This window comes from Vanessa tameamea, chromosome 4 (genome assembly GCF_037043105.1).
Source record: "Vanessa tameamea isolate UH-Manoa-2023 chromosome 4, ilVanTame1 primary haplotype, whole genome shotgun sequence".
Lineage (NCBI taxonomy): Eukaryota > Metazoa > Arthropoda > Insecta > Lepidoptera > Nymphalidae > Vanessa > Vanessa tameamea.
Window position 1 is genome coordinate 10830429 of NC_087312.1, and position 26500 is coordinate 10856928.

At 33.9% G+C, this 26500-nt stretch overlaps 3 protein-coding genes across 5 annotated transcripts in view; 2 read left to right on the top strand and 1 right to left on the bottom strand.

Annotated features, from left to right (window-relative positions):
* Positions 1 to 411: 411 nt before the first annotated feature.
* On the top strand, positions 412 to 3514 carry LOC113394396 (pre-mRNA-splicing factor CWC25 homolog). The gene is made up of 4 exons (XM_026631699.2): positions 412 to 689; positions 766 to 978; positions 1047 to 1334; positions 2630 to 3514. Exons 1-4 carry the CDS (start codon positions 672 to 674, stop codon positions 3485 to 3487), a joined length of 1377 nt encoding a protein of 458 aa, XP_026487484.1. The 5' UTR covers positions 412 to 671; the 3' UTR covers positions 3488 to 3514.
* LOC113394376 (E3 ubiquitin-protein ligase lubel) lies at positions 3505 to 17145 on the bottom strand. 3 transcript variants are annotated; one of them, XM_026631677.2, is made up of 21 exons: positions 16917 to 17145; positions 15325 to 15514; positions 14996 to 15144; positions 14337 to 14423; positions 13613 to 13939; positions 12928 to 13252; positions 12369 to 12803; positions 11767 to 12293; positions 11527 to 11655; positions 10562 to 10744; positions 10082 to 10438; positions 9859 to 9976; positions 7320 to 9757; positions 7046 to 7243; positions 6746 to 6973; positions 6402 to 6542; positions 5488 to 5639; positions 5223 to 5418; positions 4455 to 4597; positions 4119 to 4287; positions 3505 to 3760 (listed from the first exon to the last, which is right to left on the bottom strand). In XM_026631677.2, the coding sequence occupies exons 2-21, from the start codon at positions 15512 to 15514 to the stop codon at positions 3731 to 3733; spliced, it is 6522 nt and encodes a 2173-aa protein (XP_026487462.2). In that variant the 5' UTR covers positions 16917 to 17145; the 3' UTR covers positions 3505 to 3730. The 3 variants fall into 3 exon arrangements, with proteins under 3 accessions (XP_026487462.2, XP_026487469.2, XP_026487451.2); XM_026631684.2 differs by lacking the exon at positions 4119 to 4287 and adding an exon at positions 3929 to 4091 and having other exon boundaries at positions 7320 to 9760; XM_026631666.2 differs by having other exon boundaries at positions 7320 to 9760.
* Positions 17146 to 17579: 434 nt separating this feature from the next.
* The window catches only part of LOC113394148 (hydrocephalus-inducing protein-like), a 40007-nt gene continuing 31086 nt past the window's right edge, over positions 17580 to 26500 (top strand). Inside the window, exons 1-17 of the mRNA XM_064220581.1 lie at positions 17580 to 17692; positions 18173 to 18382; positions 18806 to 19004; positions 19360 to 19498; positions 20078 to 20202; positions 20574 to 20756; positions 21369 to 21577; positions 22370 to 22607; positions 23069 to 23273; positions 23521 to 23588; positions 23662 to 23882; positions 24047 to 24280; positions 24580 to 24701; positions 24995 to 25181; positions 25455 to 25604; positions 25810 to 26003; positions 26160 to 26425. Of these exons, the coding sequence (XP_064076651.1) occupies positions 17597 to 17692; positions 18173 to 18382; positions 18806 to 19004; positions 19360 to 19498; positions 20078 to 20202; positions 20574 to 20756; positions 21369 to 21577; positions 22370 to 22607; positions 23069 to 23273; positions 23521 to 23588; positions 23662 to 23882; positions 24047 to 24280; positions 24580 to 24701; positions 24995 to 25181; positions 25455 to 25604; positions 25810 to 26003; positions 26160 to 26425 (3046 nt within the window). The 5' untranslated portion in view covers positions 17580 to 17596. The remainder of the gene's footprint in view (positions 17693 to 18172; positions 18383 to 18805; positions 19005 to 19359; positions 19499 to 20077; positions 20203 to 20573; positions 20757 to 21368; positions 21578 to 22369; positions 22608 to 23068; positions 23274 to 23520; positions 23589 to 23661; positions 23883 to 24046; positions 24281 to 24579; positions 24702 to 24994; positions 25182 to 25454; positions 25605 to 25809; positions 26004 to 26159; positions 26426 to 26500) is intronic.

Genomic DNA, 26500 nt, shown 5'->3' on the forward strand with positions numbered 1-26500 from the left:
CATTTTTAGTTTATAATAAACTTTGTAATAATAAACAATTTAATATTGAATGGTAACATAGGACACAGATATTTTTTAAAAAGAATAATGAAAAACAGTTAACGAACATTTAAAAAGCAGAAAAGAATTATAAAAATAAACTAAAAACTAATAAAAAAGTTAAAGGGTAACGGGTAATGAATAATAAATCAGATAGTATATTGCTTAATTAAAATGAAAAATACAAAATACAATACTATGTTGAACAATTGAAATAGCAAATAAAGTAATTTAAGAAATGGTCTGCCATAAGTGACATAAGTTAATTTTTGGTATGTAGTTATGGTTAATAGTTATACAGTATACACTCTGTGGTCTCGTCTCAGTCGCAATTCAAAATGTCTATAACTTTTTTTTTTTATACTTCACTAGTGACGACCAAAATGTTTAATAAATTAAACCAAGAATTTAATTGAAAATGTTGAATACAAAATACAAATATATAACTATAATAGACATTGCATATTGCGCTCACGGTCACGACTCACGCTCAATGCGTTGGTAAACGCCAAAACTGAAAAGGAAATTAACAAATAGATGTGTTTGTTTTGAGACTATTAACCTTCTAATTGTTTATTTGTTAAATATTAGAATTAAATTTATGTTTTAGTTATAATACATCTTTGACAAAAATGGGCGGCGGTGATCTGGTAAATTATATATTTACAAAGTATTGCACTAATATTAAAAATACATACATTTATTAAAATTGTGTCTTGTTTTAAGAACACCAAGAAAACATGGCATCCCAGTACAATGAAAAACCAAGAGCGGGTGTGGAAAGCAGAACAAGCAGCAGCAGAAGAAAAAAAACGAATAATAGTATTAGAACGCGAAAGAGCTCAAGAGAGAGACCGTGAAGAATTAAATGCCTTGGCCAAACAAAATGTCCCTTCTTCCTCTGAATCCAATGACAATCGTTTGCGTTGGATGTATGATGTATGTGTATAAATAAAAAGTTTTATTCATGATATTTTAAACTGTTTTACATAATCATTTATTTTTAGAAACCTGATAAAAAAGTTCAAGATGAAGACTATTTGCTTGGTAAAGCAATCGATAGGAATTTCGATCAAGCTGGTAAATCTGATCAGAATGAAATCCCAGCTGTATCTCGGCGAGTAGTTGGTTCTAGTATGATAACAACAGCAGGTGATGTTCAGGTAGACCTTGCACGAAAACTCAGAGAGGATCCATTGCTGTTGGTTAAAGAACGAGAAAGGGCAGCACGTGCTGCTCTGTTAAATAATCCTGTACAGAGACGTAAACTTACTGAGCTGTTACGGAAGGAACAGGTAACTTATGAAATTATATTATTAAGAACATACTTGTTTTTATATTTTATATTATTTAGGAATGTCAATAAAGGCTTAGTAAAAAATTGAGATATATTTAATGAAACATTCAACAAACTACTGCTAAGTTTTATTATTAAATTTGATGACCTAATAATATTTTTCAATTAGTGAAAGTATGTTTGACTTAAATAGTGTGAAAACAAATAATATTATAAAAAATGGATTGTTGGTCTGTAAATGTCCCACAACTGGGGAAAGGTCTACACTTTTGAGGAGAAGGTTTAGAGCTGTTTCTATTACCTGAGCATGAGATAAATTGTAAACAAATGAATCCTATCAGCATAAATATTTTTTGGTTAATAGTCACATATTCTGACTACTAAGGGGAGATGGCCCAGTGGTCAGATGAAGTGGATGAAAAATTCAATATCTAGAATAGTGTCAAGTCAAGTTCAAGCTAAGAGAACTGGTGAGCAGGACCATGTTTAATATTAGACGAACCATTTGGAGCCACTGTAGACGCCCTCATAACTCTTTTTTTTCTTTAGCCATTAAGTGTTCCATACATATGAAGAGTTTAGCTTGCTTAGGATGTTCATAATATGTAAGATAATTTAGTCACAGTGAGTTTAGTACTTTTATTTTTTAAGTTATAATTTGTTTAGTGCTTTACGAAAAAATATCAGTATGATTTATTATGTGTACCTGTGTTGACAAGAAACTACATGCTCACTAAACCTCCAATTAAGTGTCAAGTCAATAAAATAGAAATCTCCACACTTTATCTTATTTTACAATGTTTATTTACAAATTTAAATTGTGAATGTTTAAAATTAAGAGTAAGCATTATTGTAGTGGTGAGAAAAAAAGAAATTATATTTGTCATAATAATAATCCATCCATTTTATTTATTATGAAAAAAATATTTATTATTATTTCATTGTAAATAATGATTTATTTGCATTTTATATTTTTATGTTATAAATTATTTTAATTATACCAAAAAATGTAAAACTTTTGACATGTGTACATAAGTAGAATAAGTACACACCTTTTTGTAAATACACACTTATTATATCATCTGAGGAAAAATAAAGTTAATCAAATACAATATGAAGGCATTAACACTTATTTGTTTTACGTTTTTGGAAGTAGTCAATATACAAGAATCATCGTTATTTCTTATTTTCAAGCCATGAAACCTTGTATAGGTACTATTATTTGTTATTTATTTGACTGTAGTATGGGAAATAACTACTTCATTAAGCACGTTATATTATTTACTTTTTCAGGAGCAGAAAAATTTAATTAAAGGAGAAAAAAAGGCTAAGAAAAAAGATAATACCCTTGATAATCTATTAGCAGCTAAATTAAATGCTTTAGGTGGTGAGAAAGGAATGGACATTGCAAAGTTGCTTGAATCAGATGACAGTTCTTCAGATGAAGAAACCAAGAAGAAGAAAAAGAAAAAGAAGAAGAATAAGAAACAGAAATCTAGAAAGGGTCATGACGAGAGTGATGATGAATTATCGCAAAAAGGTAAAAAGTTACGAGAAAGCAAAAGCTACCATAGAAGTAGTGATAACAGTGATAAGGAATGTAGTTCTAAAGTCAAAAAGCGTCAGTACAGTTCTAGATATGAAAACAGTAATAAATCATCTTCATTAAAAAGAAAAAGCTCAGACAGTAGCAGTGATGAAGGTAATTCATATAAAAAAAACAGGAAGGATTTCTCTCCTAAACGATACTGGGATACTGAAAAACAAAATTTATCTCATGAGTCTTGCAATGATAGAAAATATTTGAATAAGGATTATAAAAAGTATGATTATGATAACAAGCAAAGTAAAATTCGCGATAAAGATCTTAGGGACAAGCAAGAGATAAAAAAAACTGGCCTTAGTCAAGAAGAAAAAGCAGCAAGGTTGGCATCAATGATTGCAGCGGGGGCGGAGAGGGAAGTTCAGCGAGGCCGTCGTGTGGCAGAACAGCGAGCAGAAAATGCAGCGCCGGAGAAATCAATACCACGCCATTCATCGCGTAACGAAGCGCGGGTCTTACCTGACTCTCTCGAAAGCAGGATTCATTCCAACAGACATTACATTCAACGTAACCAACGACACATGAACGAGCATTTTGCTAGAAGATAGCCAAGGATTAAATTAAAAACCTTATAATTTTTGTTTAATTTTTCAATCATACATTTTAGCACTATTTAATATAATATTGAGATAAATAAATGAATACACAAATGCTATTTAATTAAGAGTAAACTAAAATTCAAAATCCTATACAAAGTTCATTGGTATTAATTACTTAAATTTAATTCATCGCTTTGCGTCTAACATTTTAGTTCAACGTTTAGTTTGTTCTTCTGGAAAGACATCGTATTTTCAGTCGAGTGGTATCTTCTCCCTGACGATCTATAAGAAAAAGGTTTATATTTATAACACAATAGATTTATCCTAATTATAGTTTGAGTGAGAATTGAGGTTAATAAATAAATGTTCGAGTAATAAATTAATTGATTGTAAGTGAAACGCGTATTGCAGTGAAGGTAACTTCCGGTTCGCCATGAAGTCAGGGGGTACCTCTGCGCACATCCCGGCGTATATAGGGTCAGTGTCCCAGGGCCCGCGCTCGGGTAGCGGCAGCGCGCGACGGCGCAGCTCTGCCACGAGTTCGCTCACATCCATGATGGGGATTGGGTCGAGCGCGCGCGCCTTACCCGCCAGGTACTCGACGTAGTGCATCCTGTAAGAACATACTTCATAAACACACCTCAGCAAGGCCCCGTTTGTAGAGGCCGTCGAGTGAGCCGTAGGGCCGTGGTGGAGGGCGTAATGCGGCTCGACGTACTAGCGTTTCTAAGTCGTCCACTCCAAGGATCGGCAGCGGGTCGACTCTTCGGCCTCGCACCAGTCGGCTCAAGTACTCCAAGTAATGGTTCCTGCAAAAACACGCCGCACTGACCACCGCCCGATTCCTTTTGCACCTCTGGTTTGCCGCAGTCGAGGAATAAAACTATTTGACGGGCCAATGGGAAAATACGAGTATTCCATTTATCTTTTCCTAATAATAATTGTACTATTCTCGTATCTATTACCAAGTACTTACTTGCAAAGTCCTGCCTGTTTTGGTTGTACTTCACTGCCACAGGTAGTATCTACAAGACCAGTGGGCGTTTCTCGTTGTAACTGTATTGGACATCGATTATTGCTACCCTCTGCTGCTTCCGTTTCATAGGACACATTATTCATCTAAAAAATGATAAATTTTCTCAAAAACTACACAATACTGGATTTTAAAATCTTTTTATAGCCTTGAGAGTTGAGATGGCCCAGCGGGTAAGAGACTTAGCAGATTATTGCAAGTTCAAGCATTACTAAATTTGCATTTTGTTTATACTTCATTTCATGCTTGGCAGTCAAAAATACCATACCACCATAACCGTGAGGCTATTTGCTCGTGTGAGATGATCATCTGTCAACCCGCATAGCCCTCTAAGCTTCAAACTTTTAGGACAGGAGCTTCAGCTCAAAAGGGGGCATTTAAGGCTGTTTCTCTACTACTTGCCAGGCACAGCCTGGCACACAGCCTCTTACGATAAAAAAATTGGAAATTGGCAGAAAATGGAAAAGTGAAATGGCACTCATCACGAGATCTCCGAAACTTTGGGTGATTTTGATTTGAATTTGAAATTTATCATAGTTACTTCTTTCATGACCTAGACGCTTAATAAGAAAGGATTTTTAGATATTTCAACTTCAAAGGGTGAAATGGCAGTGCTGAATTAGTATGAATTTTTCTCCTTTAAAATCGGGGCGGCCAGCTGTTAATTTATTTATTATTAATTACGATATACATAGGCTCTATTATACTTACTTGTAAAAGTGTCTGAAGTTCATGAGGTTCTTTATCGCGTAAATAAAAAAGACAGTTGCGCGGATGGTGTGCATGCAAGCCTAGTCGGGCGCAGTACTCGCTGAGCCCGCAACGCGCCCCCATCGTGAATGGCTTGCCGCACCCGTAGCAGAACTCATACTTGCATTGTGTACAAGTAAAATGCATGCAGCCGCCTCTAGAAAATATTATTATTCGTTGATATCGATGATAGGATGATCCTCAATAAAAGTTAACCCTCACTTACCTGGATAAGGAATATTTAAAGTGACATCTCGGGCATTCCAGTCCGTTCTCTCGTAGATGTTGTTGGACCGCTGCTATTGATTTCTCTGGATCGTTGTCTTCAAGCCATGCCACGTATTGCTCGCACGTTATACCGTCATGATTTACAGTCCACTGTTAAATAATAATCAAAAAAATATCAAAGTAGAGTTATTAAAATACCGAGCAGAACCTATAAAATTTGCGTCGTTAAATAATATGACATCCACTTTAGAATCCTAAAGCGTCGTCCCAGTAATCGATAAAAAGAAACTGATACAGACTGAGGGAATGTTTCCTTGAACTGAAGTATATGGATACTAGATGGATATGAAACATGAACATGATTTGCCATAGTAATTAGTTTGGATTATACTTGAAAAAAATATGAGGAAACTTTTTGCAATTAAGTAAGATTTTGCAACATTTTATCTCTATTCCAAGTAAACAGTGGTTACTTAAAAATGAAATTATAAACTCATGTGCAATACAACTATTCCTTTTGAAGTGTAACTATGTTCTGAATGACAGGCCAAAGTGTGATATGCTACAGGTGTAAAGCCCAAAGAACCTTTGAAGTATGCAGGAAAAGCGATTCTATTAGGCTGGTAGGTCAGCACCTGGCGCCAATGATAAAAATACACATCGGTCGTGTACACAGTCATTTAATGCATCGGTCCAACGTGTACTAGGCCCTTAACTCATTAGTCTAGCATGACGGTATAATGGCTTTATATTTACCCAACGTGCGCTAAACACACTGGTTTAGTAAGTATCTTGAGGACTAAATTTAATTTAAACGTGCCAGTTTTATGTTCAAAAATAGAGAAGAGTGCATGATTTATCTCTAGACTTGCATATTGATGGTATTTTTCCATTTAAAGTAAATTAACATACCTGTTTTCTACAACTTGAGCAAGTAATGGATTTGCACTCAGGACAGCGTAACTTCTTTTGTTTTGGATGTACGAAAAATCCTGAAGAGCATTCGACACACCATTTAAAATTAGGATCCTTTGCGAGAGTTCTATCACGTAACTGAAACAGTTTTAAAAACTTAGCAGTTTTTTTGCATGTGTTGTGGGTAGTAGTGAAGAACTTCTTTAGATACATTTTATTTCAGACAATAATGAAAATTGTATAGCAAAATAGTGGATACTGCTTTAAGGAAGTTTATCGTATAAGAATTGAGATATTAGAAATAAGAATGCATTTAGAAAAACTGATTAATATATTGTTACCTTTCTTTGAAAAAGTTCATGTACTTCGATTTCCAACAACGTTTTTAGTAATATATCCATATGCGCAAAATAGTCAAGCCAATCATCTTCTGAGAGGTTTTCTAATTCCGGTTCTTTACAATAGGGACAAACACAGTCTACAATACTGCGTTCCGTTATTTGTACTGTAAAGTAATGGCGAGCACATTCTTGACAACACCTGTGTGTACAACGTAACATAGATACCATCTGCAATTTATATTTTAATATAAATATCATATGAGTTGTATGATATACAATTGATGTGTGATTGATTATTACCTCATGTTCTGGAAACTTGGAAGCACAAAGTTCACAGTCTTGGTGTAAGTACGCAAGAGCTGATGAAAGATCTGTACATTCTAAAGCAGCCAAAAGAGCAGCAGGAGGATCTGTTCCTTGTGAAATCAAGTCTACTGCGAGCTGCGCCTGTTCCCAAGTTTCTGTCGCGCCTTCTGCTAATAGCATTCGTGCTTGCCTCTACGGATAACGACGACTTATTAGAAATATATCGAATTTAACATTGCGTAATTTAATTAAAAAAAAATAATAATACCTCTGGTGAGCCTTCAGGTACTCGAACATTAGCTAAGTCAATTAATTGGCCTGAAATATGTCGCAGGGTTACCGGCTGTATTTGCGAAACAGGTGTTGGGACCGATTCCTCCACATTGTTTAAATTAATTTGGAAATCTTGATCTTCTGGGTCACTTTCGGTCCATTCATCTTCTGTACGACATGTTTCTCGGAAATAAACGTTCTTATTTTTTGATAACGTCGCATCTTGACCTTGTATAGCTGGCTGAGTTGGAGGCGGAGGAGCTGGACTCTTTTTTGACATTGTAGAAGTTGAAGCTCTTATTTCTGGCATCGCAGGTGTTTCGATATTAGTTTTAGCTACCTTGCTATTGAACAGTCTGGTTTGTAGTTGCTTAACATGCCCACTTTTGATGTCACCAAAATGCCCTTTTGGAGGATTAGGAGCAGGATATTGTTTTAAACTCGCTCTCCGAATAGGTACTTTGGATGCAATAAGTTTAGGTAAATTTTTATTTTCTATCTTTTGTTTATTACTTTGAATTGTTTTTACAAGTTTCGGTATATTTGATTTATTAGTCGTGGTTTTCATTTTAGAGCTATCAATCAAGGAATTTTTTTCAGAGTTTTCTCTATATACTTGCGTCTGTGTATTTGACGGTTCTGGAGGAGAAATATTTTCCTGATGCTTATTAACATCTAAGCTATTATTAATAATTTCAACGCCTGCTATATTATTAGTATGTCCATGTTTTTCATAAGCGATGGAGTTCATTTGATTTAAATCTTTTTCGTTTGAATTATTAATGTTCGTGTTAATTGTTAAAGTGTCTATGGTCGATATATTATCTTTTGAAATTTCAAGACTATTATTCACGGGATCATTATTTTTCTCCCTACCTTCTAAATATTCATTAGTTATGTTATTTTTTATTACTTCTTTTGAAGGTTCCTCTACTGTTTCATAAACTTGATCATTAAGATCACGTTCTAGAGAACTATTATCTTTTTCTAATAAATTATCAAAAATTTCTAAAGATGCCGTAAAGAATTGAGGCACTCGGTCAGTAATTACTACCTTTATAGGTGAATCCGGTCTGAAATAAGAAATGTTTATTTCTTGTTGGATATAAGCAGGATTAAATTTAGTTTTTATTTCAGATGCTATGCTACTATTATTTGAAGAATTTTTGAGTTGGTTTGAATATGTATCAGTTGTAGTGTTTTCTTTTTTCTGTCTATCATTGTTAAGTTCTGCATATATTTCTTCAAACGAATTAACTGCAGCGAATAAATTGTTATTCATATCTTGATTGCGCTGTCTATAATCTTTGTCATTTGATTCATTGATTTCTATTGTTATCGTATGTTCTTCCTGTAAACTTCTTGCAATAGAATTTAATATTTCTATGTTTGTTTGCTTAAAATCTTCAAGTTCATTTTCGACATGATCCATTGCCTCTTCAAACTGTTCATTATCTTCCGAACTAGTCCTGTGAATTGACGCCTGGTCTTCAAGCTGATCGTTAGGGTTTTCGTCATCACTAGTTGATGTATCCTTTTCATCAGATGTCAAGTCTTCTGTGCCATCTGCGTCTGTTTCACTATAACTTGATTCTTTTTCAGATGATGAGTGTGAATCATTAGCGCTATCATCGGCTTCACTTTGCGTATCACTTTTATCATTTATGGAATTAATATCAGAGTTAATTTCATTCTTCATTTGTTGAATTATTTTTTGCGTATTGTCTACTATTTCGTTGAGATTGATTGATTTATCTTCTTTGACATCTTTTGTATTTATTACAGGAGTATCTTGAATAATATCTTCGATTTTAGTTACAGTTTCGTGAGAATTATTATTCTCACGAACATTGCTTAATTCAGTTTCACTTGTATTTTTTTCTATTGGATTCAATTTCGTTTGTGATTCAAAGGTGTTTTGGGTTTTTGTTAAATCATGATCATTTGATATATTTTCTGAGATATTGTCATTGTTTTCTTGAGGGCTTTGTGTTTCAATTTGTTCCAAAACGTCGTTTGTTCCAGTAATGTCTTTTTTTTTTAAATTTGGTAATGGACTTAGTCTTGTTAAAGCATTGTATGCATCAATGAAATCATTTTCAGATTGAATAAAATCTGTTACATTAGGTTTATTTTGTTCAATTGTTTTACTATGGTTAATATCGCTATTCTCAGAATACATTGAATGGTTGCCTAATAAACTCTTCAAAAGTAATTTTTCATCCGCTAAGGGTATACCAGCTTTAATTAATAGACTTTTTAATTTTTCAGCTATGTCTAGACTGCTGTCTTCATTAGTCATAGTTGTGTCCTCTTTTATTACCGGACTCTCAAATTCGTGATTAGTTTTGGTATTTATTTCTAATGGTAAGTACATCCAGTCATCGTCTTGAAATTTGTTTGTAGTAACTTCAAATTCGTCTGAACTGTCTTCTGCTGAAATGTAAACGTGAATGTTATGATGACATTTTATGATGAAATGGCGAGTTTTATTATGCAATGTTATTGGTTTTTGTTTTGCGTTTTTAGATTACCGCGAGTGCGGTGTAAGCGGCTGGAAAATGGAGAGGGTGGTGCCCCCTCATCGTCAGCTCCGGTTGGTGGACCCCATACATGACCTCGTAATCTGCCTTCTTCACCAATAACTACGACCTAAAAGCGGTTTTTGATAAAATATATATAATAGCGTGAAAATTCTTAAATAACAAAGTTTATAGAAAATTACAAAAAATATGACTATTTGAAAAAGTATAATACCTGCCGTCGAGATCTCTCTACACAATCGTTGACAGCAGGCCACATTGCTCCTCTATGTTTTGCCAACGACGCGCGGGCTTCGAGTTCAGTGACGTTAACACCTGGAGCGAGTCGAGCTGCGGCGGCGCGAACTCCCGCACACAGACTTGGCCACCGCTCGCTTAACCATGCTAGTGGTGCCACTGGATTTTGCGCTAAGGCGGCATGTACTTCTGCTGCACTAAATCCAAGTTTTTCAGCATCGGTCATTAAACGTGCCAATTCTAAGCCCCTTTCAGCGTCACCCCTCGATCCAGCTCCGACCAGTGCTTCGAGGGATATAGCACGGTTACTCGACAATGGTTCCGGAGAAGGAGCCTATATAAATGAACAAAATAGAAATTAATTTTTACATAAATAAGAAAACATCATTTATGTTACAAAATTTTGATAGTGAAAGAATTTGGTTAACAAATTATTTTAATAACAAACGTTTTATACCTCAGATCCAAATACGCTGGAGCGTTGTCCCGGCCTCCGTCGGACGTCCAAATGAGACGCTCGTCGTGTGAGCTGACTGGCACGCCGCCGTTCACTCTCACTCCAATCCGCGTTCGGACTGCTGTCACGAGGCTCTCGCCATTCCCACCTGCCACCGCTAGTATGAACACTCCTTTCGCTTTCCTATAATTGCAAATGGGACTAAACATTTATATATAATTAATTAATTTTAAATATATTTAGTCTACACAAAATTAATTGAATCTTATTGTGAATCTAATGATGATTTATTGCCTGTGTTCGTATTCCTCGATACTTTTGCACATTATGATTCGCTTTTAGTGAGTGGTGGATTATCTATGCTGACTGACTGAGGGGTGTTTATTGTATGTGAAGTTTGTGTTTATTGTATTTTTGTGTAATTGTAAGGAAAAAAATCACTGATGATTGTGGAATAAGGGTAAACCAGAGATATTGTTATGTTGGATTACTTACGGCAATTGCAAAATGACTTTAATGTTTCCAATTTTTTTATAAATATATTTTGCTTAGAGGATCGTCCCAAATTATTTTAAAGAAAAAATACTACTTTTCGGGATCCCCCGATAGAGACGCGGATTTAAAAGGGTCTACCCATATTTAAAAAAAAAAAAGATTACTATCTATTTACCAGTAAAGGTTTAAAATCGTCACAATAAAAATAATCAAGAAATAGACTAGTTTCCCTTGCCTCGCTTGGAATTCTGGAATATAGCACTTAAAAACACTATGGTAATGTTTAAGCAATGGTAGCCGGTTTATACTACATAGTCGTATAATATATATACTTTTTAACGTAAAGTATTGTTTTAAATTACGATTATTAGTTTTTGAAAGAAATTGACTTCCCAATCTTATGAAATATATTATAAATGAATTTAATTTGAACAGGTCTTGTAAGGCTAAATTAATAAAAATGATCTTACTCGTGTGTCACTGGATAGGGACAGTCTACTATGTGATCTTTCTCTTCGATTCTCTTCTCTCAAGCGTCGTCGCGGCCGAGATCTAGCTACAGATTGAGCTCGCTCCCAATTATTTGGTACTTCATAAGTCTATACAAATAGGAAAATAATATACATATTACTTCTTTATTACCTAAAGTGCTTTTAGTTTTATATCACTTTTTAATGCGAACCTAAGTTAAATAAATGTGTTAAATGTACCTGCGTAGAAATACTCTGTGGAGGTGGAGAAGTTCCAGCATTAGTACGGCTTGATCTGGATAAGGGTCGACTTTCAACATTTTCTCGAGGAGGTGAGTTTCCAACGGACTTTTTTTGAAAATTTATGGAGTTGCTTTGGTAAGATGACATAGTGCGTTTAGGACTATCACGTGGTGGAGAAGGACCGACTGAAATATTATGTAGCTTTGAAGACCCGTTAACAGGGCTACCAATCCTTGAAGAAGATCTGAAGTTATTAGATGTTACATTTGAAGATTGATTTACAGTACTATTTTTCGATAAAGATGTTCTCTGTCCATCTAGTATTTCTTTTGGAGGAGATGGCCCTACTGCTATATCGTGACGAATCCGAGTTTGTTCTATACGTTTGTTACTTTGTTCCCTTGTTGGAGTAGTTTTTAACACATTTGTGGATTTAGCCATAGATTTATCTTCCCTTGGTGGAGACGGTCCACATCCTGTAGACGTACGTTCTTTAGTTGATCTATTTTTTTTGCCTTTATCATCTGAAAATAAATATTATATGAGTAAAATATGTTTAAATTTTCCTAATTCAAATTACGTATAAAAATTAGTTGTACCTGTTTTTATTATAGTCTTGTCAACTGCGTGACTTGAATGTATTGAGGGTGATCGTGAGGTTTTTTCAGCGACTTTAAGTCTCTCTACGCCGTTGTTAATAACGTCGGTAACAATTTTAGGTTTGATGGTTGGAGTTCGACAGCATACTGCACATACTCTTACACCAGGCTCATTAACAAAAGTGCAGTGTTCACATTGCCAAGTAGCAGCGGGTGGCGGTGGAGCAGGTCCTAAAGAGTTTTCGTCATCTTTGTCTATTGTTTCTGGGTGGTCGCTTTCTACTTCACTCTCAGAGTCGGCATCACTCGAGGGTATAGGAGGGGACGGCGTTCTATGTTTAGATCGCCGTGAAGTGCGTGATCGTAAGCTTAGCGCGGGTGAAGCTGCTCGAGAACCTGCCCGGGAAGCTGCACGTGAAACTCCGCGAATATCCACTACAAATAATAGTTATGTTGATTATTTTTTACGTAATAGCAAACAATTACATGAGTTGCAATTACTTAAATTATTAAATGTTAATAAATATTTAATAATGTAGTTATCATATTCACTACTTACTTCTACGATATGGTTGTGGTGTTTGCGGCGCATGTGGGTGTGTGTGGGGCATTATACGAGAGTTGTGTGTGACTGAATGTGGACTACAACAAGTCTGTGGCCATGGGCCAGCACTAGGTGCAGGACTTGGTCCAATCCATTGGTGATCTAAGTTAGCACAACTTCCGTAACGCCAAGGATTAGTTGCGCAATGAGCGCAACCAGTACATCCGGTCGGACCTCCGCCTAACTCCATAACCGATGCTCCACGCCTTAAAGGGCGACCCCAGCTCTGTGTGGATAAGTTCTCTTGTAATTCCCAAGGCTCCAGGGGAGGAGGTTGCATCTATAAAAATCAATAATATATGTATGTAATTTTTATTATTAAAAATAAAAAATATCTCAAGATCAAACTTGTAGCAATTGTGTAGTTAGAAAATTAGCATTACTCAAACTATATACAAAGAGTTCGTATTTTGAAGTTTATTTTGTTTTAAATAAAATTACTTATTATATATTACGTATATTGTTCCGAGCCATGATGGCCAAGTTTAGAGAACAAGTGAATCTCAACCGAATATAGCGACAACAAAACTAGGCAAGCACCTATAATTTTTTGTGCTAATTTGTGTTAATTATTCTTTTAGGCATTATAGGTAATTTACAAGCTTGTTACTTTACTTTTATATACTGTTACGAAAATTACCATATTTGGAGCGATATTAAATCCCTGAAGAGAACCACGAGGTCGTCCCCAAGAAGAAAATTGTCCCAGAGCCATAGTTTGCTCCTGACTGGGAACAGTTGTATTTGCGTGATGGACGGCATTAGGTAAATATGGCATGCTGCCCATGTGTGACATATTCGGCACTGCTCCCTGCGGTTGTTGAATGTGCGCGCGTTGTGTGGAGAAGTGATTGGGATTAGTTATCGTTGACATTGGACTATGCGCTGCCACTGTCGGGTTAAGAGTAGGTCGACGTTGGTCCATAACGGATGGTCGGGGACTCGCACTCGACCTTTCGCCGCTTATCTAAAAATATTAATTTTTTTCAATAAACTTTAAGAATAACATTTTTCGCTCTATACATACAAACTTAGTGTATATAAAACTACGTACGTTTTAAAATATCTTATGTTCATATAATCTTAAATTATATAATAATAATTAAATAATATATTATAAATTTGAAAGTGTGTTTGTTGGTTGAGCTTCTTACGCTTTGTACAGATTACGCTTAGAGAGTGATAGAGGCTAAAGAATAAAAAATTAGACGAGAGTAAATGAAAAAATCTTTGTCTTAATTAATGTTAACCTATGGTTATAGGTTTTTAATGTTTGAGTTAAAACTTAAATCAATTTTTAAATCGAGGCATTTCCATCCATACACATTAGTATCCTTTGTTGTTAAATAACAACACTTAGGTACCTTATGTCTTCGCGGCGGCGGCACGGGCGGAGCAGCTTTCGGTGGCAGCGGCGGTCTTTCATCGAGAAGTTGTGAATGCGAGAGGGCCTGTATTTATAAAATAGTGGGTGGTATTAAAAAGGTTTTTTATTATAATCCTTGCGAATATATATTAGCAACGTTTGCTTAGTTAATAAATAAATAACCTACAGTTACGGTTCATACAAAGTAGGGATGCCGGATGCCGATTAAGAAAGAATAGCATCAGGAATCGTAATTACTTAAGAATCGTAATTAGGTATTTTCTTTGTGCCTATTGTTATTTACACACGTCAGTTTGTATACATAACATTTTAAATCGCGGGCGTCTAGCCAATATTATGACGCGAGTATTTATTTAGGATCAATCGTCTCTATTAAGAGACATGAGAGTGCTAACTACGTGTATGCTATGAATCTAAATTTAAAATTATAAAGCTAACGGTAATCTAACAACTTACTTTATGTATGGCATATATTAAAAAAATATTAATTTATAAAATTTAATCTGTTTACTACGTAGCTGTTTTAAGCTTATATTTATCGCTCTATCTATGTAGATCATTATGGTTAATAGAAAATATATTATTATTAACAAACTCCTTAGGTAGTCTATGTAACAATAAATACAATATATTTACTTGACGTTGATGGTTTCTACGTTTTGGGTGCCTATGGTACATGTCATCGCACGACGCGCACAGAGCTCGTCGGCCGCACTCCGTGCATCGTACGCGTGCCCCACCTCCACCACACAAGCCACAGGAAGCACCCGCATCTATCGGGTGACCTGAAACATTGTTACTATAACATTTATGGGTGCACTGATATTTATTTTTGATTTGGCTTTTAATAAAACTGAATTTGTATAAAAATATGCAAACTTGAGACATCACATTAATAACTTGAGAGATCAAGTCGATGAATTACCTAGTGATGGTCAGATTAATTACTAAATTTGTTTGTTTACCTGTAGCTGGTCTAGGCGGAGGTGGCGGTGGAGGCTGTATTTTTGCATTGACATATTGATCAGCAGGGAACTCTACAACTTCGTAATCTGGTTCGGGTTTTGCCATAGGAGCTCGGGGTGCAATAGAACGGACTAACAAGGGAGTGCTAGGGATTGCCGAGCGTGGATCCCGCCCTCGGTTTTTCAGCATCTATAAATATTTTGAAAAACATAAATTCACATATCCTAGATTAGAAAAGCCATCATTATTGACTGTGCGAGTTTTTTTTTGAGAACTGAACAACAATTGAGTATAATAAAATAGAAAATTTACATGAATGAACTGAAATTTTTAAATATACAATGTATCGACATATTTTATGAGTCATAACTGACCTAAAATGTGTGTCAGTATGCCAATGAACGAGAATATCAATTTTTATGTTTAACTACAAGCTTTACACTCAAGTCGACATAATATTTTGTTGAAACGTACCGGTACCTAAGGTATTTATGGTAAATTCTTATCTAAATTCTGATATTTTATTCCTTAATGATCGTGTCTCCATTCTGGTACGTGTTGTCCGTACATTAGGTCTATATTATCTTTTTTGGTTTTATGATTATAGTTATTATTGCCTATGTCTATTATTTGTTGTGCTTGTATGTTTTAGGTAGCATCATTATTTAAATTTAATTAAAGGGTGTATATAAGGACCAGAAAGGAACATATCTTTGCTCGAATGAAATATTATATTTTAAATATCTCTCAATAAAAATAAACTGTTCATCGATTAAGAAAGTTTATTGTAAAGACGATGGTTAATATTTTAATTTAAAAGAAGCGAACCTCTAGTGCAATAAAAAGTTCTTTATGTTTCAAAATAGTATTTCTGACTTGTAATACGTTTTTAAATATGGATCAAAGTACATCGTTAAATACATTGACAAATAACGACAATGAATTTCTTTTATAGCGAAGTTTCTTTAGAAGAGCGTATTTATAGCTGGTAACATTTTAAACAAAATACATTTTATGCTTTTACGACTAGAAGAAAGAAAGGAAATGTTGGCTTTACACAACAAACTGGGGAAATGACTTGTTTAAAATGTTTGTTATATTAAGGAATAGATATCATTTTCATGCTATTTTCTTAAATAGTATGTGAATACTTTTTATGTAACTATACAAATAATGGAGTTTTTTTTATAAATATTACAACTAGAAATTATTATTAACGTGAGAAATTAATATTATCGTGAGATGTAAATAGTTATTTATAATACATTCGACTTAATTTAATGCTAATCGGTAAAATTTATAATTACACAGAATTCTTTTTAATTTGTTATTTTCGTAGTCTAGTAAAATATAATTTAATAATAGAATATAGTTCTCTGCAAACTAAACGGCAGCTGTGACCGGGATAGAGCGGGCGTTGCCGCATCGCAAGCGCTCGTCGACCCATTTATTCCGCCTCTCATATCCCAAAATATCGAAAGCATTTACATACTTATTGAATATATGCACTGCCTATTACAAAGTACTTCGGCCATTATAAAATAGTAACACAATAAGTATACCGATTGATAGATAAGTTCAGAATACTTGCCGTGATTAGAAAATCTCTTTAAACAACACTAAAATAAACAACACTGGGTAATGCGACTGTCGGATCTCGACACAGGCTTGTTGATCATCATTACTCGATCGGTACTGCACTCGCGATAGGTGCTGCACCCTGAGCGACGTGGCCACAGAAACTCGACTGGCGTCCCGCTAATGCCGGTGTCCGCTAATCTTGCGCCCTATCCGGATGAAATTGACAGCGCGAAGACGCGTGCGCCGCCTTCGCCTCTATTTCTGTCCGCGGCCGCGTTGCCCTGATTCTACTAAAATTACTACGCGTTGCTATTTCCGCACTCAACTCATTGCGCTCAAGTACCTTGCGAATTTGTTTTTTTGGTGTTCAACCTTTCGAACTTACTTAAGTATTTTAAAATCTTAGAACTTATGAGATATTAATTAAATTCTAAATTTTATAGGATGTATTTAATCGATACTAATAATTGTTGATAGTAGTTTTTATATAAGGAAGCGAAATTCCGTTTATAATTTATAACACTTAGGCCTAAAAACCTATTATAGTGAATATGAATCAATATGAATTTTCTTTTTTTAAATAATGTAATGCGTTATAATTGTCATTCTCTTAGCAACGGGAAGTGAAAATACGGTTGTAATGCTTATGTCGAGTGTCATGTTTTGTTTGTAAGATTTTGTTATTAAGCAATGGAGATTTTGCATAAATTCAAACAAAATGGTTATTTTACGGCTGACTTATATCATTTATTTGCGAAGAAAAATCTGGTGGATTCATTCGATGAGGTAAATTTTACTTGCCTTTATACGAGTTTTTATTTTACTACACATATGATAAGACTCAACTACCAAAGAATAAAACGAAAAAGTTTGACTCATCAACGTCTAGAACTCTCTGATTTATAATCGTGGTATAGAGAGTTCTTTTTACAAAGACATTAACAACAGTTCCAATAAATTTGGCACGTAATGTGTAATCAATTATTTACTTTAGAGCTGTCGGTATTCACGAACACGCTTAATATCGAATTTACCCGCGGAAATTAAGTATATATGTATTGTTGTTTGTTTTCAAACGAATGGTTTTTCTAATGCTACTCTGGGACTAAACTTCTTTTTAAAGATTTTTTGTTTAATTTTAAGCACAAATTTCTGTATAATTATTTAACATACATGATTATATAATTAATCATTTATTTATTTTAAAGGGATGTCAAAACCTAAAGCTTAATCAGCTAAATATCTATACCCATTATTTTTCTACAGATTATACCGTCGGAATATAAAAAGGAAATGGGTATGTCAACTGAAGAACGTCTACAATGTTTGAATAATATCGTAGTGGACAACATTATACGCTGTGACAAATGTACTAACAAAGTTGTTCTATCGTTTACACCTAGAATAATTGTGTTCCAAAATTTTAAACCAAACGATAAGATAGTCGCAAAATTTTCTGTAAAGAATATAAGTAAGGTAGGTCCAATTTACTTACATATAGTTTAATCTTTCCTATATTAATTCCACATTTACTATTTATCAGTTGTTCTATAATAATCTATAGCAGCAGAGCAGGCAACTATCATAGTGAAAGCTTCGTTGGTATGCTCGTGGCAAGATTATAAGGCCTAGATTTATGGGATTATGAGTACCATTCCTTGGTCGAACTAATAAAAATAGTCATTGGGTTTGAGTGTCGAAAAATTCCAGTAACGTAGCGGCAGGAAGTTGTCTGTATTTACACTTTCGTGCCTGGTATGTAAAGCTGTTCAGGACCTGCACCCGACATTGTTCCTCGATATTTTGTATTAAATATTAAAATGAAATTAATTATATATTAAACAAGGATTCATTCAGTGAATAACTATCGATTTTTGACGGATATTTTTCTTTTCATAGGGTCCAACATATTTAAACATGGTATGCAAGGAATCTTCCTATTTCTCAATTAAACTCTGTGGTGGGCAACTACTGTCACGCCTTGCTCCTGGTATAAGCGTAACATTTGCAGTTATATTTCAACCAGTTCAATACGAAGATTATATACATAAGGTTACCTTTTATACTGACGTTGATCAGTATGTGCTACCTCTGATTGGTGAGAAATTAAAGTGTTGTCATGTAGTTATAAAGCTTAACATATTGCACACTTTGAACACATTACATCTTAGAGTCATAGGTCTAGGACCAATGGTGTAGGTGTTTAGGTGTAGTGTGGACCACGGTCTACAAAAAGCGCAACCTTTACGGAGAGGTCTTTATAGACCCATAGAACGGGCACATATAATTGATACACAACACAAACAAAATAAAGTAAGGACATCGCGACATAAAAACGAGAGACACAACCATCACTGTAAATATTATCCAAAAAAAGGACCTCTTTTCTTAGAGGAAAAAATTACGGAATGTTTAATTTATTTACATATTTTTTAAATTTATTATTTATTTAGCCATAGGTCCGAGACCGATATTTGATTTTCCTGATCAAGTGTTAATACCTGAAGTGCCGCTTAAAATTGAAAGTAATGTATTTTTGGCAATTCATAATGTTGGAATGGTACCCGCAGGTTTCTCCTTGAATACGAAAAGGTATGTATTCATTGCAATTTGATATATATTTAAATAATACATAAATATGCTTTATGCGTCGATATAGATTAATAGTTAGATAACGTCGATCTTAGTCGTAGTTTCTGGGACCAACTAAGTGCAAGAGCCACTGAGTTTTCATTAAATTGTGTTTATAATTCTTTGGCAGCGGTGGGAAAAGCATGATGATGAAACCTGATATATCTAACACGCGTAAACATATATCCTCATATCCGAAGCGATGCCGCGTGGTGGAATAACTTCTAAACGTTCTACTTAACGAAACATTGACTACTATTGTGGTCGTAATAATATGTAGCGTTCAGGATAGTAAAACTAATCTGTAGGAACCTACTTCGTGATGTAAAACAAACACACTCGTAAGATGTTGAAACGTGATTTACGGTGATACGTTATTTTGACGCGTATATCGTAAAATCAACAGTCAAATCGGTTCATTGTAAAAATTCCAGGACGATGTCAAAGGAGCTCATAATTGAAATCTATTGGCAGAGATATTTTTAAGATTAGGTTGCTTATTTTTGGAAATAAAATAGAATTCATTCGGATCTGTTGCAGTCCTTTTTCAGTAGAACCTCAGTCAGCATATTTAAATCCGAAGCAGAAAATTGATATCAAAGTTGGATTTAAAACGATGCATGTCGGTGAAACACAGGGGAATATAAGTGCCACTTTTGAAACTGGTAATTTTTTTAACTTAACTATTTAAAATATGATGAGTAATGAAACCATATGCCTATTCGATATTTTTATGTGTTAATTACTCTTTTACTTTGAGTTACATTTTTAAAATTATAAGAGCATTCACATAAATCTTACTCACCTATTTATAGCTCTTTGGCGTAATTTCAAGTATGTAAATACCTATCATGACTAGTACGATAATTCCGTAGACAATTATGACGTTTACTAATTAATTGGACATATTCCTACGAGAACAGTATTGACGATCGATTGGTTTTATGCCAAAAATATCTATGTAAATATTTGAAATAATTTAAGATAAATAATTGATAATATGAGTCTAATAAAATATATTCTACGTTTTGACTAGGCGAAGTCTTCCGTATAAAACTTTTGGGATCTACGTTCACTGTAAGTATAGAACTAGAGAAGCAAGTTGTCCGATTCCTCGACACATACAACACGATGGCAAGGCAGCAAATATTTAAAATCATCAATAAATCAAACCATGTCCTCACCTACGTGTGCATGAAAAATAGTTGCGTTTATAATGGTAGGTTGTATTTTTTTTGCAATTATTTTTTTCAGCAGTAACCATCTATAATTTTTTATTTCAAATATCTTAGAACAAAGTCATCTCTCATTATATCAGAGAAACGTTATAATTTTTTTTTTTACTGCCTCCTCTCCCTTTGAGGAGAAGATTTGGAGCATATTCCACCACGCTGCTCCAATGCGGGTTGGTGGAATACACATGTGGCAGAATTGCGTTGAAATTAGACACATGCAGGTTTCCTCACGATGTTTTCCTTCACCGCCGAGCACGAGATGAATTATAAACACAAATTAAGCACATGAAAATTCAGTGGTGCCTGCCTGGGTTTGAACCCGAAATCATCGGTTAAGATGCACGCGTTTTAACCACCGGGCCATCTCGGCTCTAAAACTCTTTAATACTTAACAATAAAACCAACTTTGTTTTAGTTTAAATTAAATGTAAATTTTTGAGTACATCTTTCACTTTAGCGAATAAAACACAAAAAAACATTCGCAGAGTTAGCTGTGGCTATCTTTTAATTATTTTTTTTATATTTGATACATGATATATATCATACTTGTACGAAATTTTTGTCGAATTTGTCAAATTAATAATTTAATTGTATAGATTTTGAAGAAAAACTTAAACTGGCTACTATATTTTATGAATTAAAACAAACCGAGTCAGCTAAGTGTAACAAATTGGTCCACTACGATGTGTTGAGCTGTGATGAACACGAACGAGTTTACACAAGAATATTCTTTGACGAGATACAATCGTTGGTTGCGGATGAATCTTTGCTGTTTCAGAATACACACATGTCTGTTACACCTATTGTGAGTAACATAGCAAAGGTGTATTTTATCTGATTTGTATATTATATTCGGGATTCATTCCTTCATTATATATACATATTATAGAGCGATTATACCTTTGTATTTTTATTTTTTCCGACGTGTGCCGTCATAAGCTAAGGTCATATCAAACGGCGTCGACTGACTTAGTAAATAAGACATAGATAAAAAGATATAAATGGGATTAAAATTCGAGTTCGAAAAATTTGTTAAATAGTAAAGATGGCGATCCAGTTCAGTATAGGCTAATATTTGACATTATATGAGCTGTTTAAACGACCCCTTTAAAAGCATGCAATTTTCAAAACGTATGTTAAAAATACGTAGACCTCTAATACTAATTTGAAAGTTTTGTGTGTTAGGATGTTTGTTAATCATTGAACAGCGGGTGTATGGTGAATTTAGTTGTAGGGTAGGGCTTTATGAAAGCATGTCTGGGTTGGTACCACCCAATCATCATAATATATTCTACCGACAGTCAATAATACTTAGTATTGTTGTGTTTCGGTTTGAAGGGTGAGCTAGTGTAACTATAGGACATAGGTACATAAGGTACATAACATCACAGTTCCAAAGGTTGGCAATATAAGGAGCAGTAAGGAATTTCTTACAGAGCCATTGTCTATGGGGCGTTAAATTATAATGTGGCCTGCTATTTATGATTGCAATAACATAACGCGTATAATTAATAGGTATTGTTGAAATTGTTACATGTATTAGGTAATGTTATAATAAAACTAGTTACAAAAACAAATAAAACGATATTATTTTTAGCAAGGAAAGCTCTGGCCAAATAAAGCAACAGAGCTTAGTATCACATTTTCTCCTAAGGAAATTGGAGAATTTGAGGCAACGGTATATTTAGATGTGGATGGCGTAAACGACCGCTTACCACTAAAAATAGTCGGTACCTCATTACCACCTCATATAACATTGAACTTGGAAACTCTTGATATGGACCGTGTTTACATAAATAAAACTTACAATTACGAAATTGTTACAATGAACAGAGGTACAAGTAATTTATAATCACGAACACTTAATATAATTTTCTTTATGAATATATTATATAGTTACATTTAAATTACTCAGTAACTAACTATTTGGTAATTTTTTATTATGTATGTATGAGATAAACTTTCGAAATAATGTGCTGCTTATAATTTAATACAATGTTTTTTATTATTATTGGTAGATTTATAATCCATCGAACTGAATTTCAGTTAAAATATAAAAAAATTAACTACCAACTACTACTAACCTAATCGAAAGACTATATTGATAGTTTATCAAAATTTTTCGACAGCTTACAATCTCGCGATATAGATTACAGTGTAACGAAATTTACAATTGAACGGTGATATATTTAAATATATTATGAAATTAACTTTATTCCCATCTCCTGTAATAGCAAAGCACTGTTATTGCGTTTTAAATAAAATATGGTTTGGTAAATGAGACTAATTATTTTAGGACATATAAATGGTGTGATTGTGTATAAACACATACCTACGTTATTTGGGAGCATTATCACGTGTACACCCGAGATCCACTGTCTGAGACCTGGCGATAGAGAGGCATTCGTGATTTCTTTCTGTAATTCAAATCAAGGACCTTTCTTTGAAGAAATAAATTTTGCCATACGAGAAACAAATGTCGTTATTAAACTTTATTTAAAGTAAATATCTATTGAAATTATTGTATATTTTTTATTATTCAATGTTTAAAAAAAACGCGTTATAATTTTTATGATCCAAGCATTAATTGGCAAACACATACATACAGAAGTAACTTGAAAGCTCTCAGTTTAATTGATATTAAATATAGTATATTAAAACGCGAGATTACTAAACATACGCCGAAATATCTCTTTGTCTGCAAATAATACCTTAATAGAAAAATAAATTTGTTTCATTTCATTACAGAGGTGTTGTAGTGTATCCTTCATTAATGTTTAGTAAACCCTGCCTCGACTTTGGAAACGTAAGTTTGGGTAAGTGTTTAAAGTAATGATTTATTTTTTAAACTAGCAATATAAAACATATATTTTTAAATATTGGATTTAGGTGTATCGAAAACTTTAGAATTAGATGTTATAAATGAATCTCTTGTTCACGTGGACGCAAATGTGAAGATATCTTCAGACGGACCAGAAATGCGAAGTATAACTCTAACTGATTATTCTGTTGCTGACAAACCTAAGCCACCTGTGCCTCAGTGGCCGAGAGAGTTTGACATCGAACCTCATAAAATAAGTATAGGTCCCGAATCACGGATTTCGCTGCGGGTATAATTCTATATGAAATTCATGTATTTTGTATTTTCATTAGTTTGCAACGTTAGATGAATTAATAGACTTTTCATAGTTCATCGGCTAAATAATATCATTTTGATCCTGATTACTGGATATATGCGTATTTGCATTTTCTTAACTCAATTGATTGATTTAAGGTGACATTAACGGCAAATCTGATAAGAGCTAATCAGACCTTCCTTGAATTGGAATTGGATAAATCTGACAGTCCACCCATAGTCTTACCTGTAACATTCAATGCCAATATTCCACTGATAACTCCGGCGACAGAGATCAAATTGCGCGCTTGTTTTTTAGACTTCGCTTATAAGCAGGAGATTCATATTATATGTAGAGAATTCTGGGGATATTTCACGTTAGATGAGTCTGAGGTACTTATGGCATATTCGATTTTTTATAAATATTTTATAAGGTCAGGTTTTTGGCAATGATGATGTGCTTTTAAGTAGAACATTAAATATCATTCAATCAAGTACTGCACTATACTCATTTTATAAAACATGTGTAGTCAACCTGAATTGGAATAACTTAGTGAAATAAGATACCAAAGAGGCGGGGTTCTGTTACTTAGTTTTTTTATGACAAGATGTACCACAAATAGAACAAAATGGACTAAAATAGTAATTTATTATATTAGTGACACAATAATAATTTATATTTACCTCATTAGACAGAATCCACGTTAGAGGTTGATGTAGCAGTAAAAGAAGGACTGATTGAACCAAATAGTACTCTAATTTTACCCGTGGCCTTCAAGACAAGCGTTCTCGGAGTTCAGGAATATTCTGTTCGGTAATTACCTTTAAATCGAGTGTATTTTAGTAAAACAACAAAAATATGGGTTCTTTAATTTTAGTTACTTAAATTATAAACTAATAAAAAAATATATATATCCTTTATTTTTTCCATTACTTTTTTGTAACATGCGGTTTTATATAAATTTACCACACAGCCAAAATGTTACGATTAATTAAAATTAGTCATTTGTAATTAAAAGAGACTAATATCAAAATATACACACTGTTTGAATTGTTACTGTTGGTTGTAGTATTTTTTAGGATTTTAAGTTTAATAATAATCCTTAGATTAAACTTATTCGGCTCTACCACGCCAGTGGAAGTGTGTCAAATATCCGGTTGCGGGGTGCGTCCTATCGTGACGTGTGCGCCCGCAACGTTACACTGGGGGCAGGTTAAACTCTTGACGAGGACGCAAAAAATACTGACACTATGCAATGATTCCCCGGTGGCTGTCGCTTTCAAAGTTTCGTTGGTATGCATTGCTAAGACAACTTGTTAACTGTTAATAGAATACATGATATAATTGTGGTTAATGATTATTTAAGTTTTAGACTTGCGGAAAAATAGGGCAGTTCACCGCCTCTGAAAATTTGTCTCCACATTATTGTGCTGGAATAAATAATTATTAATGTAAATAGGGTCACAATTTTGTTATAATTTTACTGCATTTTTTAATCATACAATATCCTTATATTTATTCCATAATCATTACTGTATAAAACTTTATACTCCATCTCATGTTCAGCTCAATCGCGATGGGAGGTGGCAAATCTCTCCTATTGAAGGACATATTGATCCTGAATCAGAGACAGAGTTAATCGTCACTCTATATTTGATAGACGCAGACAGTTATACAAATAAAGCTGTCATACAGTTGGAAAAAGTTAAGGATATAGTGAGTATATATATTAAGTATACATTATTATTTTGATGAAAGAAATAAAAGAGGATTTTTTTTTTATTTTATGCCCTTAGTACTAAATACTTGCAAGAATTGCAACATATTAGAACGAAACTCATGATACTTATGTATATTCGTTTAGTTTATAAATTTATATATTAATTTATAAATATTTTGAAAGTATGAATAACGTGTTCAGCTTGTACCACTGTCGGCAAGTGGCGTGGGAACAAGTATTTTAGTTGGAGATCACAGAGATAAAGTGGTACTTGGTCGCCATTTTACAAAAATCCCATTAAATTGCAAAGTCATTATGGAGAACTGTGGAACCCGTATGCATGCGTTAGAATGGAGTGAGCATTACAAAGCTCCTAAAACTAAACAACATAGTAGGTAAGTTTTCTGTTTTACTCATATATGTGATGTATTTTTGAGGATGTATAATTTGACTTTGATGTATTTTTATATAATTTAGACAAGAATTAATATTGTTATTGTTTAATTACCACAATTTATTTCCATAATCATAATTATTCTTTTTCGCGACAGTGGATTTTTTAACATGGAACCTAGAGTATTTAAAATGCTAGCTGGAGAAAAAATTGAGTTATCTATAACTGGCTTGTCTCATAAAGTAACAACTGTTAAGGAAATGTGGTATTTAGTGGGAAGCGTGGAAGGCATAAATAAGAAAGAGTTGCTATTGGAGTGCCAGATTATAGCAGAGTTCGTTGATCCAAAGATTGAACTGTCATCTCCCGTCGTTGAGTTTCAGTATGACTATGGTCCATATAGTGAATTTTATAAGTTAACAGGTGCTCATAAATTTTCTTTTCTAATGCAAATTCTTTATGCAAATTTCATCTTAAATTTTCTTTAAAATGTTTCCT

Coding starts and splice junctions, on each gene's coding strand:
- LOC113394396 (XM_026631699.2), top strand. Junction 979..1,046: donor GTTTGCGTTGGATGTATGAT/GTATGTGTATAA, acceptor ATTTATTTTTAG/AAACCTGATAAAAAAGTTCA. Junction 1,335..2,629: donor AGCTGTTACGGAAGGAACAG/GTAACTTATGAA, acceptor TTACTTTTTCAG/GAGCAGAAAAATTTAATTAA.
- LOC113394376 (XM_026631666.2), bottom strand. CDS start 15,514: ATGCTGAAAAACCGAGGGCGGGATCCACGCTCGGCAATCCCTAGCACT. Junction 10,439..10,561: donor CCAGCGTATTTGGATCTGAG/GTATAAAACGTT, acceptor TCATTTATATAG/GCTCCTTCTCCGGAACCATT. Junction 6,974..7,045: donor CCAAGTTTCCAGAACATGAG/GTAATAATCAAT, acceptor TATAAATTGCAG/ATGGTATCTATGTTACGTTG.